Source organism: Vitis riparia, chromosome 15, assembly GCF_004353265.1.
Source record: "Vitis riparia cultivar Riparia Gloire de Montpellier isolate 1030 chromosome 15, EGFV_Vit.rip_1.0, whole genome shotgun sequence".
Lineage (NCBI taxonomy): Eukaryota > Viridiplantae > Streptophyta > Magnoliopsida > Vitales > Vitaceae > Vitis > Vitis riparia.
In genome coordinates this window covers 20199122-20223796 of record NC_048445.1, presented here as the reverse complement: position 1 = coordinate 20223796, position 24675 = coordinate 20199122, and the positions used below count along the sequence as shown (strand labels likewise).

At 30.7% G+C, this 24675-nt stretch overlaps 2 protein-coding genes across 2 annotated transcripts; both read right to left on the bottom strand.

Moving 5' to 3' along the window:
* Positions 1-12545: 12545 nt before the first annotated feature.
* LOC117932060 (aspartic proteinase CDR1-like) lies at positions 12546-13139 on the bottom strand. The gene has a single exon (XM_034853102.1). The coding sequence runs from the start codon at positions 13137-13139 to the stop codon at positions 12546-12548; it is 594 nt and encodes a 197-aa protein (XP_034708993.1).
* A 7-nt stretch (positions 13140-13146) lies between these two features.
* LOC117932059 (aspartic proteinase CDR1-like) lies at positions 13147-13789 on the bottom strand. Its single transcript, XM_034853101.1, has 2 exons — positions 13526-13789; positions 13147-13437 (listed from the first exon to the last, which is right to left on the bottom strand). The coding sequence occupies exons 1-2, from the start codon at positions 13787-13789 to the stop codon at positions 13147-13149; spliced, it is 555 nt and encodes a 184-aa protein (XP_034708992.1).
* Positions 13790-24675: the final 10886 nt, after the last annotated feature.

The window sequence follows — 24675 nt, the reverse complement described above, 5'->3', positions numbered from 1 at the left end:
AATTATCACACCTTACAAAGTTCTGATTCGATGACCATTATTCTATAAATGATTTATCAAACGAACTATAAAATATCAAAAACCAGTTTAATTTATGTCATTAAGTATGTTGAAGAAACAAATTGGAAAAGAAATTCCTATGATTTAGCAATTTTATTTTTTTTGAAGAAAAATGTGTGACAAGAAAAGCTTTTTCAATTTGTTTCTCTAACATATTTCAATAATATCGGTATGACATGTATTTTTGCTTTAAATTGAAGGCACTTATGACATATTTGGTAGTTGTTTTTAAAAACTGTTCTAAAAAACAGCTTTTGAAAATATTTGTTTAATATTTTATGGAACAAATATCTGTTTAGAAGTTAAAATGTGTTTAAATATGTTTTAAAGATATATTTTTATAGATAGTGCTTTATTTTTAATTACTCTCTATATTTGTGTATTTATTTCTTAAAACAACCCTTCAAAATAAGTTTAAAAAAAAAAAACAACTAAAAAATATTCTCTGAAAAGATCTTTGTAGACCTGCATTTTTCCAAAATTTGGGGGCTGCAATCTTATTTTGTGTTTTTAAAAACAAGAAATTGTTTATGTCATTAATCTTGGTATCCATGATTAATTAATTAATTATCATAATTCCCTTAATTCGCTTAATAGATACCGTAGCTATACGAGCTTAGAGGGGTGCTACAACTTTTCATCGTACCTTTCTGATATGTAACTTGATCCCTGAATCTACACTCGGTTTTTGCAGATATGTTTTTTCTAAATAATGAGTTGCATTAGGGTTTTATTTATTATTTTGTTTTCCCTTTTAAAAATAAACTAAAATAAATGGCAACTCCAACTTTTTCAAAAATCAATTTTTCACAATAAAAAGTGAGTCTCGTCGTTTCAAATAGGGATGTACGTGAAAAATATGAGTCCACAAATTGACAACTCCACTTCGGATGTTCAAATAGTCAAGTTTGAACTCGAGTTAAGGAAAATGTGGCGTTTAATTAACCGATCAATGGATATCTTCTCATAGTACCTTTGTTGTGTATTTACATGTTTTAGGGCACATGAGTGTTGAGTTAATGATTATTTTGTAGGGTAGGGTCTTCACCCTTAGCTCCAACTCTATCTCCATCTCCCTTTATCTCTCTCTCTCTCTCTCTCTCTCTCTCTCTCTCTCTCTCTCTTTCTCTTTCTCTTTCTATCTCTCTACTTCTTCTCCCTCATGTCACGGACTTAGTATTTTCCTAAGCTCGTGCGACACTTAGACAAGTGAAGACACTTGATCTTGCTAAGCCAGCCTTACTCCTAATGATTAGCTTGTTAGGCTAATAAGACGCTCACGACTCGAAAGCTTTAGAAGATGTAATAGACAACTCTTAAAGAATGGAAGCTTTATTGCTTAAGGAAGCTTTACAAGTGCTTTTGGGGACTCACTTGCTTGGTTGGTTAGGTTCTTGGGTGGATTTGGGTGATTTTTGGGTGGTGCCTTGGCCAAATGAGGGTCTCACCTATTTATAGGCACCAATGGAACTCTTTGAAACCTTGGAGGGTTCCTTACAAATCAAGAAGATTCTAGAACACCCTACATAATTCTATGTACAAGACTTATGTACAAGAATATACAAGAGATTTCTAGATTTCTCTAGAAAGTCTTGAACTCCTCTCATGCCTTTCACCATAGTGTAGAGATGTGTGGACTTCTCTAGGCATCTCTAAAATCTTCCACACTCTTCCCACTAATGGCTAAGTGTAGGAGTCTCTAGAAGCTTCCTGGGCTCTATATAAGCCCATAGGGAAGGTCATTTGAAGCATCCTGTGACACTTAGCTCCTCAACACACCATCATTTTAGATTGAGGAATTGGGTTAGAAACATAGAACCAATGCTTTGGTCCTTTAGGTTTAGGGAACCTAGGTTGGGTTTAAGGAAAGGCAATGGACAAGGTTAATCTCAAGAAATATACTTAATTTTTATTGGCTACCTACATGCATTCTCCATTCCCCCTGTTTCTTGAAAAATTTAAGGAAAAATGTAAAACAGAAAATACACACAAGAAAGAAAAGAAAAAGTGGAAGGAAATGAAAATTTTAAAAATATATTTAATATTAATAAAAAAATTATATTTAAACTTTCATATATAATGATTAATTAATTTCAAAATATATAATTTTAATTATACTTTTTTTTATATATATTTTGGATGATAAATAAAACATGAAAAAAACCATTTTCTTTAATATTTTGCATAACCAAACATTAGTTTCAATGCATTCTTCTATTTCACTTGGGATATTGTTTTAACAATAAAAATTATATTTTGTTAAAAGTTTTCTACATTTTTTTTTAATGAAAGGAGACTACGAAGCAAAATACTTATCAATATGATTGAAAAATGAATCACAATTATGATCAAAACTAAACTTTCTAACATTTTTAAAGAGTTTTCTACATATTCATGATTTGGGATAGCATCTTGTAGATATTCATGATTTGAAATAATTTTTAATTTTTTTATTTAATAGTGAACATAATAAAAATAGAAGCAATTATGTTGTGTGATATAATTGGATTTTATGTTTAAAACCTTTATTTCAAAGGGGTTCATTATAGTAGTCAATATGATTTAAACAATGAAGTAAATTATATTCTTATATACATATTTCATTTTCATTGCTTTATATCTAAAGTCTAGTTCCATTTGTACCTTGACGTTATTTAAAGTGCGTTTGATAGTATTTTTACTTAAAGTATTTTTTGTAGAAGTGTTTTTCCTTGAAAGAATCACCAATTAAAAGTTTGTCTAGAAAACACTACAAATAATTTTAAGGATGCATAATGTGAGTGTTTAACTAGGTTGGTAATTCTGGACAAAATTTCTAAGTGCTGCCTAACTCGATTTTTCCAATCCTTATTTGGACTATTTGCCTAACGAAGATCAAGTTGTTGAATTTGTCAAAAGGCCAAGTTATATAGTTGAGGTTGGAGTTGGATGAAATTTGAATCAACCTTATTTTCAAGAAGTTGATTGTCTTTAATCATTTTAAAAGAGTTAGGGAAGCATGGGGAAATATTTTTGCTAAAAAGATTAAGGGTTTCACATCTCTTTAAAATGAAATTTTCCCATTTCTGGAAATGAGAGACAATAACTGTCGGTTCTATGCTCTTCATTCTCTTTCCTTTTTGAGGTTGTTTAGAGAATCTTCTATAAGTCTTTAAGCCAATCTTCTAATGGATTTTCTAAAAAGAAAAATGGGTTGAGTTCTTTGAACATTCTTCTCTCATTCATTTGGGTTGGGTGAAAACCCATTTTCTTCTTATGTGGATTCAAGAAAAGGCCGAGATTGAGGTTGGTGTGGACTCCAAGTGTACTCCAGAAGAAGAAGGTGAGAATTTGAAAGTGAAAGGTACTAGTCAAGTGGTTCGGGAAGGATTGGTAGGCTTGAGCTAAGTAAAACCTAACATTCAACTTTTGTAATTCATAGTGGATGTTTTCGATCGATTGTAGGACCGTGGTTTTTTTTTTTTTTTTTTTATCTCTTAAGAGGCTTTCCACGTAAATTTTGGTGTTGTCTCATTGTCTTTCATTTTTCTCTTAATGTTGTCTTCAATTTTTACCTATCTTAGACAATTTGGGCATCTAATACTTGGTTGAATGTAAAGGTGAAATAGATATGAATGGTCTTTAGGTTAATCTTATGCTATTTCTAAATATTGTTCATAGGTATAGTTGAGATGTTCTACTCTTGTTTTAATCAGAAATTGTTTTAAGGAATTATGTTGGGGAGTGATGGAACATGTGCATGTGACTTGCATTTCAATCTTATTGGGAGTGTTGTTGCATTCATATTTGCATGTGATCTCTACTTTGTGTTTGAAAGTATTTGTAAAAAGAAGGTAAATTTGTAAAAATCTTAATATTAGATAACTTGTGTTGGGAGACCTTTTAAATTGGTCGAAAACACGTCTTCATCCCTCCTCGAGGTGTAGTCCATATTTGAGATTTACCTTTCACATAATATTTTTAAAATTTTAATCCAATGAAAATTTACTTTCCACCTAAACCAAGTAGTTTTACTTCTTCAAATATTGATAAATTACTATACAAATGCTTAAAAAAATTTTTGTTTTATTCATCACCCTTTCTAGGTGTAGTCTGTATTTGAGATTCACCTTTCCATTGGTATCAGAGCAAGTTTTTAAAGCAAAAATCATTTTCGATCCTTGAATCTCAATCATGGAACCTTATCAAGAGGGAGTTTCCATTGGGAGACCACCATTCTTAAATATTGAAAATTATTTTTATTGGAAGGTAAAAATGTAATATTTTTTCAAAATGCAAAGTAGAAAAGTTTAGGAATGTCATTGAATTTGGTTGGTCTCCACCTAAGGTATTAGATAGAGAAGGTAGACCAACAAATGTTATCAATCCTAAGTTGGAATGGGATAGAGATGAAAATGAAGCTAGTGAGAATAATGTTAAAGTCATGTATTCTATTTTTAATGCCATTAGCACAAATGAATTCCTTAGGATTGCTACATGTACTTCGGCTAAGGAGGCTAGGGATATCCTTCAAGTGACTCATGAAGGAACTAATATTGTGAAAGTGTTCAACCTTCAAATGTTGACATCTAGGTTTGAGACCATTAGGATGGATGATCATGAAACTTTTGGAGAATTTCATGCAAAATTGATAGATATAGTGAATTCTAGTTTTAATCTAAGTGAACCCATCTTTAACTCTAAGGTGGTTAGAAAAATTTTAGGATCTCTTTTGGAGAGATTTAGAGCTAAGGTCACTGCCATTGAAGAGTCTAAGCATGTGGATTCCTTGAAGATAGATGGACTTGTAGGTTCCTTCCAAACCTTTGAGATGACCCTCGTATCACTTAGGAAAGCTAAGGGAATTGCTTTAAAAGTTATTAAAGAAGAGTCTTTAAGTTCCGAAAGTGAGGATGATGAGAAAATGTCAAAGTGTGAGCTTACTAAGTTTGCTAAAAAAATTCAAGAAGTACATGAAATTCATAAAATCTAATAAAGAATCAAATTATGGTAAAAAATGGAAGAACTCAGTTGGAAAAGAGAAAATGATGGAGAAAAGAGTGAAAAAGGAGTTAAAGATTGAGTGCTTTAAATGTGGGGGAAATGGTCACTATGCATTTAAATGTCCCTCAAAGAAAAAAAGATAAAAAGGCTATGCAAGTTTCTTGGAGTGACTCCAAGTCTAATCAATCAAGTGAAAAAGAATTCAATGGAAGTGAGGAATGCACTAACTTCATAGCCTTTGCTGCAAGTGTCAATGAGGAACCTCTCTTAAAATCAGCTTCAAGTGAGTTAAGTGAGCAAAGTGACTTCAATGATGATGACATGAGTTTTGACACAACATATGAGACTTGGTACAAGGAGTGCTTGAGCCTTAACAAGAACAAGTCAAGTGGAAGACTTCTAAGAAGATTTTAACTAATCAGTTTGATATTTTAATGGGATAAAAGAAGGCTTTGCTTGATAAAATTACATTTCTTGAACATGAACATTTGGAAGTGAAGAAAAAGTGTGATATGTTGAAAATTGAAAATAAGATGTTCAAGGATGAGTTTAGGAAGGAAGAGTACTCACATCCTAACTCTAAGAGACTTAATGAATTGATAAATTTAGTGCGTAAATCTTTTGATAAAAAAGGCTTAGGATTTGTTAATGGAAATGCTACTCCAAGTTGTGGTAAAATAGTTTTTGTTAAGCCTTGTGAAGAAAAATTTTCTAAAAAAACTCATTATCAAATCAAGTTTCATTGCACTAATTGTGACAAAATGGGACACACTTTTGATAGATGTTATACAAAATTGTTTAATAATTTTAAAAGGAAGTTGACCAACCTAATGAATGAATATCATACTCTCAAAGATCCTTAATAATGGTGAGGTGAAAATGAGCACTTTGAATGAAAAGAAAAAAAGTCTCAAATGTCAAACAAATTTGGGTGAAAAAGAATGAGTTGAAATGTCTAGTTGTCCATGCAACACTCAGAACTAGTGAGTCACATTCATGGTATCTTAATAGTGGTTGTTCACGCCATATGACAGGTAATAAATCATTATTCACTAGTTTTGTTGAATTTGATGGAAGAAATGTGACATTTGAAGATGGTAAAGTGGCTAGAGTAAAAAGCAAAGGTACCATTTATGTCCTTGGCATTCTTAATCTTGAAGAGGTCTTATATGTTGAAGGTTTAAAGACTAACTTAATTAGCATAAGCCAAATGTGTGAGTATGAGTTCAATGTCCAATTTTCACTAAATTTTTGCAAGGTGTTCGCTTTGAATGATGCATGTGTGATGATTGGCTTAAGAACTTGTGATAATTGCTATCTTATTAGTCAAAAATCACATTCATCCTCTTCTTTTATGTATGCAAGTTCCAAAATTGCATGTGTTAATCACTCATTGCAACATAGATTGTTTCAAAATGAAAAAGAGCATCATATTGTAAAAATTAGGATTGATAGGGAGAGCAAATTTGATGATGCCTATGCTGTTGATAGGTTAAAGAACCATGTTCTTCATTCTAGATCAAAACATATTGACATTAGACATCACTTTATTTGTGACTTAGTAGAAAACAAAGTTGTATTCTTGGAGTATGTTCCAATAGAGGGTCAAAATGCCTATATTCTCACTAAACCTTTGGATGTGTCTAGGTTTGAATCACTTAGAAAATCCATAGGTTTGTGTACACTTAGTTGAATTCTTCTAGAACTTGTTTAGAATATCTTCTTACATATCTTTGAGTCATAGTTGTCTTTCCAAGTTCCTAAGTGTCATCAAGTTGATGTTCTGTTTGTCTTGGTTCATTTTTTCTCAATTTCTGATATGTTTTTCATCATAATTGTCGAGTTCATGTGAGTGACATGCTTATTCGTTTTGTTTAAAAGTTAGATTGACCCATAATGATCTTAAAAACTTTAAGATGTTTTTATCTCCATGGCTTGATTGATAAGCATGATATTGAGTCTTTGCTATTTTGATTTGGTTAGGTAAACTACAAAAGTTTAGCATCATTTTTTTCAAGTGAGTAAAAGCTCATTGTTGGACCTTGTGATAGCATAAATGGTGAATAATACTCTTTAAAGTCTAAATGTAAACTTATGTCTATCTAATGAGCATTAAAGAGTGAGTAAAGTCACCTAGAATATCCTTGACCGTTTGAGATTGTCCTTCCTTGATGGTTTGCCCTCTATTTGAAATTAAGAATAAAAAAAATGGAAAAGGAATAGAAAAGAAAAAGAAAAATAGTTTGTTTCCCTGAATAGATATGTCACCTTGGCAATGTTTCAAGTGTAAAAAGCCTCCATTGCAAGATTGGGACATCCTTTCTGTTGCTATGTAGTAAGGGCCTTAGTGATCCTCAAATAAAAAATTGATCCTAAGAGTGAAGCCCATGTTTGTGTAAACATGTCAATGCTGAATGTGAAAAGCAAATGATGTATTAATTTTTATTTTATTTTTGGTTATAAATAGGTCATGTTAAACAGAACTCCGACCAAGAGAGGTGCAAATTAACTTCATGGAAGATCATCTTTAATTTCTCTAGGAAGAAATAGTGTCTTGAAAATAATTTTTTGCTTTATGGGTGGATATATGTTTATAAGTGGAAAGTAATTAACATTCTCACTATTTATGGTATCTTGAGTGAGTCTTCTTTGAGCTTAAGCTTCCTTGTTAGAGTGTTGATAATCATTTATTTTTTACCTATTCATATGATCAATTTTGAAGGTTCCTCAATCTCTATATTTATTAATTTCATCTATAGTTAAGCTCTTGGTAACATTTTTTTATCAATATGAATCAATACTTGCTCATTGACTAGAAGATAAGTGTGTCATCCTCATGTTTCTTAGCTTTGTTGAATCACATTTTGGTTTATGAAAAGCTTTTTGATGTGTTTGTTGTGATCTTTTATAAGTTTTTTTGCCTAAGTCATTTTTATGTAAGGTGTTGATCGATCTGTTGAATTTGTGGATCGATCTACTATGTTCACAATCTTGTGACCGAGAGCTCATGAACGAAACATGGATTGATCCACCAAGATCAGTATCACTTATTCCATTTATCTCACACACACTTGACCATTTTTTTCTTCTATTTTGGCTTGTTCAAGTCTGTGATATTTTGCATCACTGAGAGCACATTAACGAAAGTTAGATCAATCCATCAAGATCGATACTACTTGGCTCTTAGTGATAATTTCCCATTTTGTCCCCAGTTGTGTGTACTCACTCTTGATAGTGTATGAGGGGTATTTTTGGCATTTTTATGTAAAAAAATTTAAAAATTAAAAATCCCCAAAAATCCTAAAAAATACCCTAAGCTGTTTGTTCTTGAAAAAAGAATCTCTCTCGGCTACATTTCATTTCGGCCATTGCCATTGGACTGCACTTCTAACTATTGCTGTCTATTTTCTTTTTCGACAATTTCCATTAGATACCTATTTTCGCCTTTGTTTTTTTGCACTACACATCCATTGTGGCTATTGTCGTAGACATCCTAACTTGTGTTGCCGAACATCATCTCCGAACTTCCTTTTTGGCCACTGTTGCTTGAAATCCCCATCGATCTTTGTGAATTCACATAGCTCGTCCATTCCAATTGTTGTTGTCGATTTGTGCTCTTTCTTTTGCTACCAACATATTTTTCGGCTAGATTTTCACCTAGTCAAGCTTAATTTTAGCACTATTTTCTAGCATCTTCCTTCGACCTTCTTTATCGACAACGATTTCATATTTGACAAGAATTTCATTTTGAAATCCTTTTGCCTAGTGTTTTAGACTGTGTTTGTTTGATAGTCATGTCCAAAAATTCTTTCCAGTAAGGGTTTGAGTGGGTGTCGGTATTCTCATCTTTACTGTTCATCAATGTTCGATTTGACGCCATTTTTTATGTGGCTCATACATGGGTTTCTTAGCTTAAGTCATCTTCTTTGGCAACCTTAGGTGTTCGGTTTGTCTATTTTTCTCTCCACCATTAGCTTCATCTGAATGCTTTCTTTTTGTGGAATCCTTTCACAGGAGATTCTCTATTTGGAGTTTCATTTTTGCCTTGGATTGTTCTTAATTTCTAGTAATGTTATTCCTAGGTTTTGTTAGCTCATTGTGAGTGATCTCTTTACATTTTTATGCTTGGAATTTGTTTTCATAGTGATAGAGCATTTTTTGAAAGTTTTAATTTGAAACCCTATGATAGGTGTAATGGAGAGATTCTTGTATCCTGTTAATTTTTTTGGGGATGTTGATATGGATACTAAATGACATGTGGATACTTGTTGATTGGAATGTTAGATATTTTGTTATTGAATTGTTATCCCTTTGTCTTTTTTCTTGGATATAAAGGGGAATATTGTGGCCCTTTGTTTTTTTTTTTTTTACGACAAAAAGGGGGAGAGACATTACAGTTATTACTTTGGATATTGGATATCTACATGTTGATTATTTTGGATATTGAATATTTTGAGAAACATTTTGATATGTGATCTTATCTTCTTTGAATTTGAATATACATTGGAATATTGGATATCTACATGTTAATGATTATTTTGGATGTTGGATATTTTGAGAAACATGTTGATATGTGATCTTGTCTACTTTGAATTTGAATATACATTGGAGTTTTTGGATATACTTGTTGATATATTATGTATATTCAATTGCTTCATATAGGTGCTACTAATTGTTTTTCTTGAGGTGTATTTGTAGGAGTTGTAGTACCTAGGTTGTGAGTGGGTAAGTGAGTGGCTTGTATGAGAGTGGGTGGGGCTTACTTAGTTGTACTTATTTGTGTTGTAAAGGGTTTTGTCCTAAAATTGCCAAAATGGGAGATTATGAGTGTTTAGCTAGGTTGGCAATTCCAGAAAAAATTCCTAAGTGCCGCCTAACTCAGTTTTTTCCAATCCTTTTTTGGACTACTTGCCTAATGAAAATCAAGTTGTTGAATTTGTCAAGAGGCCAAGGTATGTAGTTGAGGTTGGACTTGGATGGTATTTGAATCAACCTTATTTTCAAAAAGTTGATTGTTTAGAATCATTTTAAAAGAGTTAAGGAAGCATAGGAGAACATTTTTGCTAAAAAGTTTTATGTTATCATGTTTCTAGATTGATCCACATGACTCATTTTTGTGATCTTTTTCTAGCCATTAGATAGTCACTAAACATGGAAGAGAGCTAATTAAATAAGATGTTTGATTGCGAACAATTGAGATGACTTTGAAGAGAAATGAAAGGAAAGATGTTTTCAACTAATTTGACATAATGAGAAGTGTAAATTTGGAGGTAGAAAGATCTAGGCAAAGGTAGACACTATAGGTGAGATATTAACTGAGAAAGACACATGGTATAGAGTGAGGTGCTAGTTTGTGTGGAGAGTATGAATGAAGAAAGGATAACATAGACAATCAAAGACACAAAATTTGGAGTAGTTCGGCTAAGATCTAAAAAGTTTTACATATGGAGATGAAAAGTGAAGAGTGGAAGTTGACATGCGATTAATGAGATAAATAATAGTGGCAAAAACATATGACCAATATGAGAGAGACATGGAAGCATGAGATAGAAGAGACAAACTCATTTCAACGATATGATGATGGTGATGTTCATAATATCCATTTGTTTTTATGTGTATGGAGAAGTGTCGAGACATGAAATACCATTAGTTGCTAAGAAAGTGGCATAGGCTTGATATTCCCCATCATTGTTGAAGTAGAGCATGATGATTTTTTGATTTAAATTTTTTTTGACAAGTGCTTTGAATTGAATAAAAACATTAGAGTCATAAGATTTTCTCTTGAGAGGATAAAACCAAATGTATTTTGTAAAGTGATCACCAAGATAATATAGGATTTGAAATCATCAAACAAAAAAACCAAAAGGTCCACACATAAGAAAATATTATTTTAAGAGGTTGAGAAGAAAGGATTGAAGAAATAAAGATTAATAATTTGTGGCTTTTATTGCAATGATGGACATTACAATAAAAAAATGAAGATAGACAACTTGATAAGTTTAAATTAAAGCTAGAAACAATGTGCCTAAGAATGAACGATGATGGGTGTCCTTGTGGATTTGCATTTTTCACATGCGACCCCACTTGACGTCGATACTCATGTTTTATTATGAAAAACTGATTTTTGTAAATGTTGGAGTTGCCACTTATTTTTGTTTTTTTTTTTTTTGAAAAGAAAATAGAATAAGAAATAAAACCCTATAAATTTGAAATATTTTAATCATGAATATTGTTAAATATAAAAAAAAAGTTCATATTTTTTAATAATAAATATTGGAATGCAATATAATTTTTACTTCAAACAAATACCAAACACATATTATTCAATATATATATATAAAATATAAATATTAAATAATATATATTACTATTATTTTATAAATATTTTTAATTCTTTTTATCAAAAAATTTAAATTTTTAATCTATTTTTTATTTTTCAAAATAAGTTATACAAAAAAAGAAATAAAAAATTGATAAAAATAAATAAATTTGTGATGCATGTGATATACATATCTTATTTTTTATCTTAGAATTAACATATTCTATGTATAAAGGATATAAAAAAGGATGAATAATATATCTCATAACTTATTCTTTTCTATATTTACTTGAATATAGGAAAGAATAAGTGACAAAATAGTATATCTCATCCCATTATCAACCAAACACACGATATAATATGATATGTTGCTCTTTCTTATATTACAGTTAGGAAAAATTGCACAAATAATTATTTGTCCTTAACATAGAACAATAGTAGTGGAATAAAATAAACTTTTTCCCTCTGTAATTAAATAGGCATATGATAATTAAAAAAAAAAAAATAAGTGAATCAGATAAAATAAATAGGGAAAGCAGAAAAATCAAGACACCAAATTTTAATATACATGAAAAAAAACCTTCCCTTATAAAAGGAAAAAAACCATATTACCAAGTTTGGTCAAAATCTTCCACTATGAAAATATTGAATATACCAATTCTTCTCTAGAAAAAAAGTAGAAGTTTATAATCACCAATACGAGAAAGAACCATAATTAGATTATGTGCGCGTAAGACCAAAAAACCCACACTCCTTTTCTCTCCTCTCTCTTTCTTGTACTTAGTTTTTGCTCCTTATTTATGCAATTTCACACATACCCTCTTTTCATGACGCGCGTGTATATATATTTTTCCATTTCTTTTAATTTATTGAAGTGGGCCCCCTTCTCAAAGTCCGTCAATCAACACTTCTGATACTGTATCGAACCAACCAAGTATAAACTAAGTTTGAAAAATCAAATAGCGAATTTATTAGGGTGTCCTGAGGACAAGCATCTGTTTGTCATAATCCAGAACGGCTTGAAACAAACGGACTGCAGATAGAATTCCTCTCACCTGAAAAAACTACATAAAACTGATAAAGAATTATTGGAGATCAGTAGCAAAATATTATTGCTGTTTAGTGCAATCAACAGCCTTGAAGGAAACTTTCTTTGCATCAAGATCAAATCCAATCAAGAAATTCATCTGGACAAAGTTGCCAAGATGCCTGTATCACCATCTATAGGTTGCATGGCAAAGCAGTAGACACCTTCCTTTGGACTAATGAATGTGTTCAGAGGCTTCAACTGCACATCAGCACCATCAAAATGGGCAGTTAGAATTGGCCCATCGATCAAAGTTGCGCTTCTATAACAAAGTTGTGGCTGTAAGTCTGGATCCTGAACCGGTTCCATAGGAATTGCCTCCTTCACTCCCTGTACTAATCTATTATAGAAATCACGAGGGAGAAGTGTTGGAGGTGTGCCTGCATCGATAAAAACATTACCTTTTGTCGCCATTGGGGAGGAGGAACTGAAAGGAAAAAGCTTGTCTCCCACACTGATTCCATCCAGTGTAACAAAATAGTAGGTTGGATCATCCTTGGTGACCAAAGGAGTAGAAACTACATCACTACCCGAAACTTCCGCTTCGGGGCCGAAAATGATCTTGCTGGTGATGCTGGGATCAGTACGGAATGGCACCAAGCATTGGGAAAACTTCCTGCCTGATCCCAATGTGGACATGATCTGAGAAGTCAATGAAAGAGGCCTTCCTCCCGTGCCGAATAGTCCCATTTCATTTTCATTGAAAGTCCCAGATTATTGTGTCCACAGCCAAACACAATGTTGGGAATGGAAGCTGGCTGGCCGGAATTGGAGTTGAGGGTGAGGTTTCTGTTGCAATAACTCCTTGAGTGAGAGACCCATCTCCATAACCATAGCTGAAGTCACAGAGCTTTTGGGGCTGAGAACAGGAAACAGTATCAAGCAAACGACATTGTTGAGACTCACAAGAAACTTCTTTAAATGAGGTAGATTTTGAAGGATCAAACATGGGGTTTTTCTGCTTGTAGCATGACAGACAAGGCAGACACTGTGTCCACATAAGGTCACTGCCTGTGTCGTAAATGCCATATACATCAAATGGTGGGGTTCCAATGGATATCTCATCAGATACTCACCATTGTTTGATGAACTGGCGGTTCAGGCGTGTTGGGGGAGATTGAAGCTTCGCTAAAACTCATGAAACGTCGAAAAAATCTGTCTAAACGCTCTGCAGGAGTTTCAGAAGGATTGTAGAGGGGAGACTTGGGAGAATCTCTATGGATAAGATCAATACTAAACCTACCATTCTTCACTTCTGCAGCTGAAATATGGGCAACAGAAACGAAAGAGAGTGCAATGACAATGGAGAACAGTAAGCCAGGATGGTCAAAGTCTGCCATAATATTAAGAGAACAGGAGGAGAGTACTGTGTGAATGTACTTGCAAGACCATGATTATTTATAGCTGAGTAGAATATCGGATGATTAAGTTCTAAGAATTCAAAGAATATTTGTTTGTGTTCTTATCCTTCAATGACATCAAATGACTTTCCAAAATGGAAAATGAATTAAGAAAAAAAAATAAAAATCTATATGGTATTAAATCAAGCTATATTTAACAGGAAAAGAATGTTTGCAAGTTTCCATGTCCTTAATCTTTATCCTTTGAAGGGAAGGCAGTACAGCTTGGATAATCCCATAATAATGGATTACAAGTAGAAACAAATACTTGGTTTCTATTTTAATTTATTTACTTTTAGTTTTTTTCTATTTATTTTATATTTTACTATTGATGGGATCATGAATTTAGGCATAAACCTATATTTTCTATGAGTTTATTTTGTTTTCTAGTTTTATATTATTTCCCATTTTTATTTATTTTAATATTTTATTATTAAGAGATTACTATTTTTTAAGAAAAATCAAACATTCTATCATTCTATTTTATTTTTAAATTTTATTTTGATTTTTCTACTTTATTATATTTTATATTTTGCCATTATTAATTTCATTTCTACTTATATTATTGACTTTGGTAAAGAAAGTTTTAATTAAATTAGAATAAGAAGAGATACTGATTTTAAAAATATCATGAATCAATTGAAGTGATTTTCGAACAATCACTTGATATGTAATTTTTGCAAAAAAATATTTTTTTTTTTTTACATAACGCATTAAAATAAAAGAATTCATTGGTTAAAAATGATGAAATAATCCTCATATTTGTAATTTTAAATTCTTCCATATTTTTTCTTAAAGAGTAACCTATTTTTGACATAAATGTTCTTAACTATTTCAAGTATTTACATATAAGTTTTAAAACAAAAGGTAATGTTTACAAGAAAGGAATGGGAACGTTTTAGTCAAAATGTGACTAAACAAATGATGGAGAATTAGATTTCCAAAATTGGATTTTAATGACCATTTGAATCAAATAGCCCTTAAAAAGACTATCAAAATTTTTTTTTTCTTTTTTATATCCAACACTAATTAATTATCCTAAAAAGCATTTTTAATAAAAGCACTCTCTCTCATATATATATATATATATAAACTAAAATTTATTGTAGCTAGAATAACAAATAAATGAAATATTTTACTCTTTGAATTAAAGTGAGCTATAGAATTGAAAATACCTTGTTTTACTTATTTTTCAATTACAATAGATTTAATAATGAATGAAATGGCCAACATATCCATATAACAAAACTGATAAATTAACTTTTTTTTATTTAAATTAAAATGTGTTAATTATTAACAAATTCAAATGCCAAAATTATTTTTTCAATGAAATTAATTTTGCATCAAGAATTGGTTTAATTAATAGGCACCTACAAATTAGAATTTTTCATGTTGGAAGATTAAAGATACAATGTATATGAAAAAATACAAGGTATCATGACCAAAGTCATGAACCAACTAAATTGTATAAAAAGTATAATAACCAAAGTCATGTACCTATATATATATAAGTTTTATAAATAATGGATACTACATGGAATTGGAACAAGTGAATTTATATAATTTAGTATGAAGTATATATTAATTTATGATTCTTGATACGAGGTTGCTTGAAATTAAATAAAGGGGCTCTTGGTTCCTCTATTCCTAAGTTTGTGAGGTTTTCCATTATTGTACAAATATTAAGTAAGAGAGTAAAAAGAGGAAAGATGTAAAGTGTCAATACCAATACAAGATGATAAGGGATTATCAAGGTGACGTAACATTGTAAACAATGTATGTAAAATGATCTTTATCATAATGATAAAAGGTGAGTGTGATCCCGCATTTTCACATGCGTTCTCACTTGATGGTGAGACTCGCTTTTTTGTTTGTGAAAAACCAATTTTGTAAATAATGAAGTCACCACTTATTTTCGTTTTATTATTATTTTTTTAAAGGAAAAACAAAATAAGAAAGAAAAACCCAAAAAAATGACTCCTTTTTCTTTAGAAAGGTCTGTCTTTGAAAACCCAAATCTAAGTCTGAAGATCAAGTTACTTATCGGGAAGGTATAGTGAACAACTGTAGCACCCCTCTAAGCCCTAAAAGCTAGGTCTCTACTAACTGAGTTGAAATAATTGCGAGGATTAATTGGTTAATTCATAGATACTATAAACTAAATAAGCACATCAGTACAATTAAAAAATAAAATAAAATTAGCAATTGGTCAAAATAGGGGATGCTAAAAAATAAATCTAAAACAAATATCTCAAAGTTAAGTTTCATCATGCAAATTTTCAGATAATATCTTCTATACGTCTAATTTATCATCCAAGTGATCAAATTAATTAACTAGCTCTCATTTAGTACCAGATTTCATAATAATATCAGTAGGTTCTGAACAAGGCATTTTGCTAAAATATTCAACAATTGATTTTTTTAATTAACTTAGAGATGCCTTGAAATCATACAAAAATTCGTACAAATTAGCCTAACATGTCTATTTTGAATGAAAAATAATCACAAGGAAATATTATATTCGTAACATATTTAAAAATACGTAAACATTTTACGACTCCAGGAAAGCACAAGTGGAGTAGGTTCAAAAAAATAATTATATTTCTCATTTCAGAAATCGTTTCTTAATAATTTGTGTCAAAAATTAAATTTAGGAAGTTTGGATTAAGAGAAAAATATTCAATGAGTTTAAAGAAATCTTTTAATAATTTAGTTTTGTAAAATGATACTAAGTGTCAAAAACAAAGTGAAAGTTGAATCTTCTGAAAGATTGATTTATATCTTCTAATTAAGAAATTATTTTGACTAAATAAAATCTTAAAATTAAGTTAAAAGAGTTTAGAATATCATGGAATAATTAAAAAAATTAAAGAGCATTTAAATGATCATATATAATTTACAAGTTGAAATATACAGTAAGTTGTTAATAGTGTCAATAGAAAACCTTATCATTATTATTTTGAAAATTTTATAATAGGGATTTATTAAATCCCATTTTAATTACATGAATTCATTCATAAAAAATCCATTAGTTGGAATTATGAATTTTAATTCACGTGTATTTAAAACCAAAATTCATTTTTAAAACTTTTCAAAATGGGCAGCATTATTATTTTCTTTTAAGAAATTGAAATTTCATGCTTAAAAGAGACTAAGATAGGTTTTAAATATAAAAACAATCCATTATAGAAGAGATCAAGATTGATTTTTTTATGAATGAGGTATAAAATCAATTTTCAAAAAAAGAAAAAAAATGATTCATATATATTTTTAAATTTGGATTACCAAAAAATTATGAGTGTACATGTGTGAATTATTTTAGAAGATTAAGATAAATCAAATTTCTATGAATCAAAATCAGGAGATTTTATTCAAAGCCAATTATCATGTGATTATCCAATGACTTACTTAGATGAAAAGAAATTTTGGAGAAAAAATTAACTCAATCTCAATAATAATTCATCAAGCACTTCACATTTAATCACTTAATGTCATGAATATCAAATTCTAACAACACTCATATGGCCCAATTTGTCCACACCCAACCTAAACTAACAAGCATTCAAAAATTATAAAATAAGAAGAGATTTAAATAAAAAAGACAATGTAAAGTATAAGTTAATGATTAAAAAAAAAAATTACTTACATCAAATTAAAGTACAAACCAAACATAAAATATCAATTTCACCGTTATATGAACCAAACACTAACTCTCTTAATAACCTTCATATCATTAACTCAAATTTCATATAGGTACTAACAGTAAGATCATTGAAATTTTTTGTTTGATATAAACATGTCCACTAACCTCATTAGTACCTTTTCATGGCTGGTTTGTATAATACTCAAATCTACTATTTATTTTTCCATTTTTCTTTTATCCATTTAATACATGCATATCATTAAAATTTCATTCCCCTATTTTTCTATTGTATTCAACATATCACACTTCATTACTTTTAGCATGCATTTTCATTGAAGAAATTCAATCTCCCTATTCTATTTTCTATTGAATTCCAATATTTATACATAAGAAAAAAAAAACCCATGATATCTCATTTTCTATTGGATTTCCAACACCTATTTCCATAAAATAAAATAAAATAAAATAAATCAATCTCTACACCTCATTTTCTACCACATTCTAACATGCATTTCCAATATAAAAAAAATTCAATCAATATATTCCATTTCTATTAAATTTCAAAATGCCTTTTCAGATTCAAACCTATATATATATATATATATGTGTGTGTGTGTGTGTGTGTGTGTGTGTGTGTGTGTGTAGAAATCTTCAGAAATAATAACTTATGATTTCTCAGTAATGATCAGAGGTAGAAAAAATACAAAAATCATAAAAAATTCATTTGAAAATTTTCAACACAACTAAAACCAATATAAATCTGCAACAGGTAAATGAAATGCAATTATACATTTTAAAATGATTTGATCAAAATAAATGAGAATAACAAAAACAAAGGATCATATGAGATTTTTAAGCAACAGATCACAAATTAAACAAATAGAATATAATCAAAATTTCTCCAATGATCAAATCCAAATATATATATATATATATATATATATATATATATATATATATATATATATAGAAATATCTAGAAATAACAATTTTAAGATTTCTCATAAACAATCAGAGGTAGAAAGTACAAAAATCATAAAATTCATTCAAAAATTCTTAACACAATCAAAACTAGTACCAATCCGCAACAGATGAACAAAATACCATTATATGCCCTTAAGTGATCCGATCAAAATGACCAAGGACAATGAAAAACAGAGGATCATATTAGAACCTGAGAAAAAAAAATAGCAATTCGCAAAATCAGATGATTAGAAGTTCAATGGCAATACTCTTCCATTGGAACTCTCAATCTTCATGTCTCCTCCTCAACTTTCTCTCAACCAAGATCAGAAAAAAGAAAACTTGCAGCCCTCCGATTGCATCTTTTTTTTTTCTCTCTCAACTCCCTAGAGATCTCAAAAATGGCTTCTCCAAAAAATGCTAACCCTTTCATAGAAGACCGTCCCCTGATTATATATCTTCTCTTCAAAGGCTCTCAAACCTTTCTCTCACATGATCTGAAATGGTAAATGATATTTATGTAAAAAAAATGAGTTATTTTTCAAATAAAAACATGAAAAGGATTAGATTCAAAAATTTGTGGAACCAATTAATTCTTTCTTTTACTTGATTTTCTAACATTCAAAACTCAAATAAAACAAAAGTAATACTTTTTAGAATCACATACCTCGAGAGATTATTTTTATCGTATAACTAAAACCCCTAATACTTTAGGCCTATTACTCACAAGAAAAACGAACATCAAGGTAGGGACCTTTACCATTTATAGAAGACCATATCATTTTCTTCCATTAAGAAAGTGGGTGGTTAGTGTCAAAATGAGATACAACAGCATCCTCCCAATTGGCCCAAATATTAAATGAATTCACATTTCGATGTTGAATTATTATTTTCATATAATTAATATTGAAACTATTCAAACCAATTGATAGTGAGTCTTTATTTATTCAAATTGGAATCTTCAATACATGAAATCATGGTGGTTATGCTATTCTAAGCAAACATTTCTTTACTGTATTACAAGTATGATACTTTCTAATCAAGTACTTTATACCTTTATGATTGAACTTTCTATCAATCATTCAGAGTGTAGCTTAATTAATCCCAATGGATTTAAAAAAAAAATGAAAATTTATGTGCAAATAATGATATTATTTCATTTACTAAAATAATTGAATAATTGCTTATAAAGACAAGGAAAAGAAGACAAAGTCAAATGGAATTTGTTTCAATAATTCCCATGTTCGCTACATGATCTTTAATTACTTTAACCAACAATCCTTTGACCATAGGATCTACTATCATAGGTTTTGTTCTTATATGCTTAATAATCAGTTCATGCTTCTTAATATAATCTTTGATAACCAAATAATGTATGTTGATATGCTTGCTTCGACTGTAAATTTTATTATTTTGAGAAATGAAAATTGTCACTAATTATCACAATAAACCCTCAATGACCTCACTACATAATTGATAACTTTTAGGCTTATGATAAAATTTCTTAACCATAATACCTATGATGTAGATTTATAGCATCCAATGAATTTTCCTTCCATAGTAGATGAAGCAATTATTGTTTGCATACTACTTCTCCAAGATACAATATCTCTAGCAAACAAGAATATGTATGCTAAAGTTGTTGGCATAAAACTCTTAAAAGCGAAGCATAATGTAACAAATTTAGACCGAGCTTCCACTTCTCTATCCATTATATGCATTGATATTGATTTGAGCATTCAAACTCATATCACTTGTATTGCACATGACTTGGGTGCATTAAAAGTTGCACAAAAGATACAAATCACGAGTTCCTTGTAAGATGATAAGTAGTTCACTATTAGTTCTTAGATCTGGGCAATCCAATAGAGATTGTAGTGTACTACCTCCTAATTTGAGGGATGACTTGTCTTGGTCATTGGGATGGGTTTCCCACAGTGAGTGCTTTGTGTGTCTGGTTACAAATGGGATAGGATCTATAGTGAATCTATTAAGATAGAGCCATTAAAAGTATGACATGATGTAATAAATTTGGAATTCATTATTCATTGAATGATATCCCAATATCATTTTTATCTATCCTTATTCCATACATTATATTTTATGAGCATTCTGACCTAGCATCTCTTACATTGTACATGACTTGGGTACATTAGAAGTTGCACAGAAAATTCAAGTCATGGGTTTATTGCAAGTAGATGACTTGTTCACAGTTGGTTTGTGGATTTAGGTAATCCATTTGAGACTACAGTGCACCACCTCCTAATTGGAGGAATGGCTGGTCTTGGCCATCGAGATAGGGTTCCTATGGTGAGTGCACTAGTGTGTATGGTTATACATTGGACAGGATCTATGGTGAGTCATGACATAAGGCTCTCAGGTAGTCATAACTTCACTAAGCTACTATACTGTATAGTTTCTCAACCTTGAGAGAAAATATTGAGTTTGTATAGAAGTTAGCAATAGCTTTGACCTACAGGTGAAATTGTAAGCTAATCATATATTCCCTATGGATTGGGTCATTGTTGATAGAAACCAATAACAATAGGTATTCTCAATAGAGATACCATCATATTTCATAGACTTTGAGACAGTGTGTCCCTTTAGGTGATCCTAAGGACGTGTGATCATGAAATCTATAGGTCCGTTGTAATTCCTTTAGTGGAATTTGACATATGCTCTTAATGAACTAGAGCATGTCATTTGATCACATAATAAGAAGATTTTTAACTCAAGGATTGTAGAGGTAGTCTTGAAAGGCTGATAGTTTTTACCTTGTTAGACTACGGATGACCGGTTGATGGGGATACTATATATAGTGGATAACAAGTCATAAACCTAAGCACTTGGTGTCTCGTTATAATATATATATATATATATAAAAGATATTAGAGTTTAGTTGATTGTTTATAGTGGAATGTTGAATCAATTTCAGAATTGGATTTTGAGAAAGCTAATACTCCTTTGAGTCCCGATGGTCCCCGCTTTGAGCTTATATTCTTTGATGACGCAGTTTATGAAGGTTGGATGGGTTTTTAGTTCACTTTTGTCCATAAGGGTGTTTTGGTAACTACACAAGGTTGCATAGGGATACGTAAGTAGTATATTTGGATTAGACCAATTGATTAATTAGGCTTTGTGCAGTTAATTAATCAATTATCAACCTTTTTGGGCTAGATTAAATGACCCAAGTGTATGGTGGGCTCAAGTAACTTAAGCCTAGTAAGAAGCCTATAAATACTCCTTTAGGGGTTAGGGTTTTAAGTCTTGTCATTCTCTTCCTATAGTCCAGAGAGAGAACTCTACCCTCTCCTTAAGATCTTTACCATCTCAGTGTCTAAATACAAGGAGGAGTCATTGGGCAGAAGATCATGGTGTTCATGAGATCCATTACGACTTTGGAGTAATCTACATTGATTATAATTGATTCAAGAACATCTGAATCAAAGGTATGTGACTTTATTCTATATATCTATGTTTTTTGTGGTATCAATATTGGTTTTTGAATACCTATTTTTCTACTATGATATATTTAGAGAACCTAGTATATATTTTCATACACTCTACGAATCTAGGGCATGGGAATGGAGTGATTTGAGTTTCCTAACAATTGGTATCAGAACCCTAGGTTAGATTCTTTCATGTTAGATTATTAAAGGGTATGCTAATTTTGTTTTTCATGGTATGTTTATTTATCCCATGACCCAAAGGGATGAATGGATGTCAATACGATGGTTATAATTGTGATCGGTTTATTACGTTTGGATTTGTTAATGATTATTGGTTTAATGTTTTGTTTCTGGTTTGGGTTGTAAGCTTCATGGTTAGGAGCATAGGAATTTTTCCTTGGTTGTAAAAATCCAGTTTTCTAGATTGATTGTAAACTTCATTTTGAGGAATATAGGATATTTTTGTTGTAAAAGTTCCATTTTTTTTTTTTATCAATCTTGCAACCTAAAGAGAGCATGGAAGAATTCCATTACATCATAGCAGATCCATGGTGAAGATTCCATAATCGAAAAAAGTTTTTTTTTTTCAATGGAGTACCTACGCATTAATCCTTACTTTGACTTGATTTTGAGGCAGCCTCCTATGAGAATTTTTAGGTAAGCCACATATGGTTTTGAATCTTAGAAAGTCACGAATCCAACAATTTAAATGGTTCATAAATTGGAGTTGAAACAAGAGAGATATGACCATTTGAAGGAGAAGGTGCTTAATGTATTTGATTTTATATATCAATTTTCTTGAAGACATGTTTCTTTATGTTTAGAAAATTTTCAGCTACACAAAATAATATATATTAGTAAATATTAAATGTGTCACATATAATATGCTTAACAATGTTATAATTTTTTTTCAATACAAGAACAATTTTGAGATTGCATTTTTTTCAAATATTATTTTAATTATATTATGTTATTTTTCCATTTTTTTCAACGTGTCATTTGCTAATGACTTGATGTTTCTTTTTAAAATTTTTTAATTATGCATTGTATATGCTCTCATTACTTCTACACAATGTATTAAGTCAGGTCATCAACAATGACTAATGATTTTTGTTGGTTTTTATTATCTCTCTATAATTAACAAGATATCTTGAATCCTTAAAGGGTAAAGTTTTTATGACATGCTTTATAAATTGTCATTTTGATGAAATTCTTGGCTCATTAAGTGTACAATATTGGTAATAACTTATGGTAATACTATAGTATGTAATGAATACTTGACCAATAACTCCAGAAGTGTCAACATTATATCACCAATGACATACAATTCCATGTGAGTAACACTTAGCATTCTATTAGATTCAAAAGAATCTAACATAACCATTTTGATCACTTAAGATAAGTAATGATTCATCAACTCATTGTAAAGTAGAACACATATATATTACAAGACCATAAGCTAATGGTCAATCTCTATATATCTATAAGGAATAATATAACATATGCAAATTGTTACTTTGATGTTTCTTTATTACAATTATTTATTTATTTATTTATTTTGTGTGTTGTATATGTTCTCATTACTCCTACACAATGCATTAAGTTGGGTCATCAACAATTATTAGTGTCTTTTGTTGATTTTTATTATCACTTTATAATTAATAAGATATCTTCAAACCCTTAAAGGATAAGGTTTTTATGACTGGCTAGGGTACTGGTCAATTGATTATGCCTTCCCGATCGAGAGTCGGTTGAGAGATGCAAAAATATTCTCTCTTCCAATAGCCTTTCATTCTTGGTCGAGGTTTGATCGATGTCAAGTTGAGGTCCGATCGAGGTCTAACAGTCACTTGTCATGCATTTATTGCCCAACGGCTAGCCAACCAGTCGACCTTCAGCTAGACCGATCGAAGCTATTTTTTGTCATTTTGGCTCCCGATGCTAGAAACCTATAAATTGATAGCTCCATTTTATTTATGAGTATAAGAACACCTGCATTTATTTGTTTACGTAGCTCTTTTTGACTTAAAAGCTCTTATTCTTCCCTTAGTGCATTAAAATCCTCACTTACATATTCTTTAGTGCACCCTTGTTATTCATCCTAGCATTTGAGTTGTATTTGAACCCTCATTGAGCTAGGTTGAGATATTTAAATTTGTTATTTGAGTGTTAGAAGTTTCAAGTGAGTAGAGACTTGAAGGGATTGTATAAGAGTCCATTGGAGCCGAAATCCAAGTGTAAAAGAGTTGAAAGCTTGGTTGAAGCTTCAAGTATAGTGGAACCCTCACTCGGTTAGGAGATTGAGGAGAGTGGACGTAGGCAAAGGGTGTCGAACCACTATAAAATATGAGTTTGCTTTCTTTAACCCTATCTCTTTATATTTTTGCTTTTTTACTTGAATTTATTATATTTAAAGAAAAGATTTTTAAAACCCAATTCACACCTCCCTCTCTCTTAGGTGTTTTTCCTAATTAAGTTTAGCCTTTATTTTCTCATATTTGTTTTAACAATCTTGAATATTAATGCTTCATATCTCAATGATCATATATATATATGCATGCATCTTGTTTGTTATCTTGTCAATTACTAATTACTCATTGTGCTATATATATTTGGTTATATTATTTTGTAACATCCTTAATATACTTCTTAAAGCTCTTAAACTTGAATATCTTTTAAAAATCAAGGAGCACATACTAAGGGGGGGGGGGGGGGGGGGGGGGGGGGGGGGGGGGGGGGGGGGGGCAGTTTAGCAACCTTGGTTTTATTAT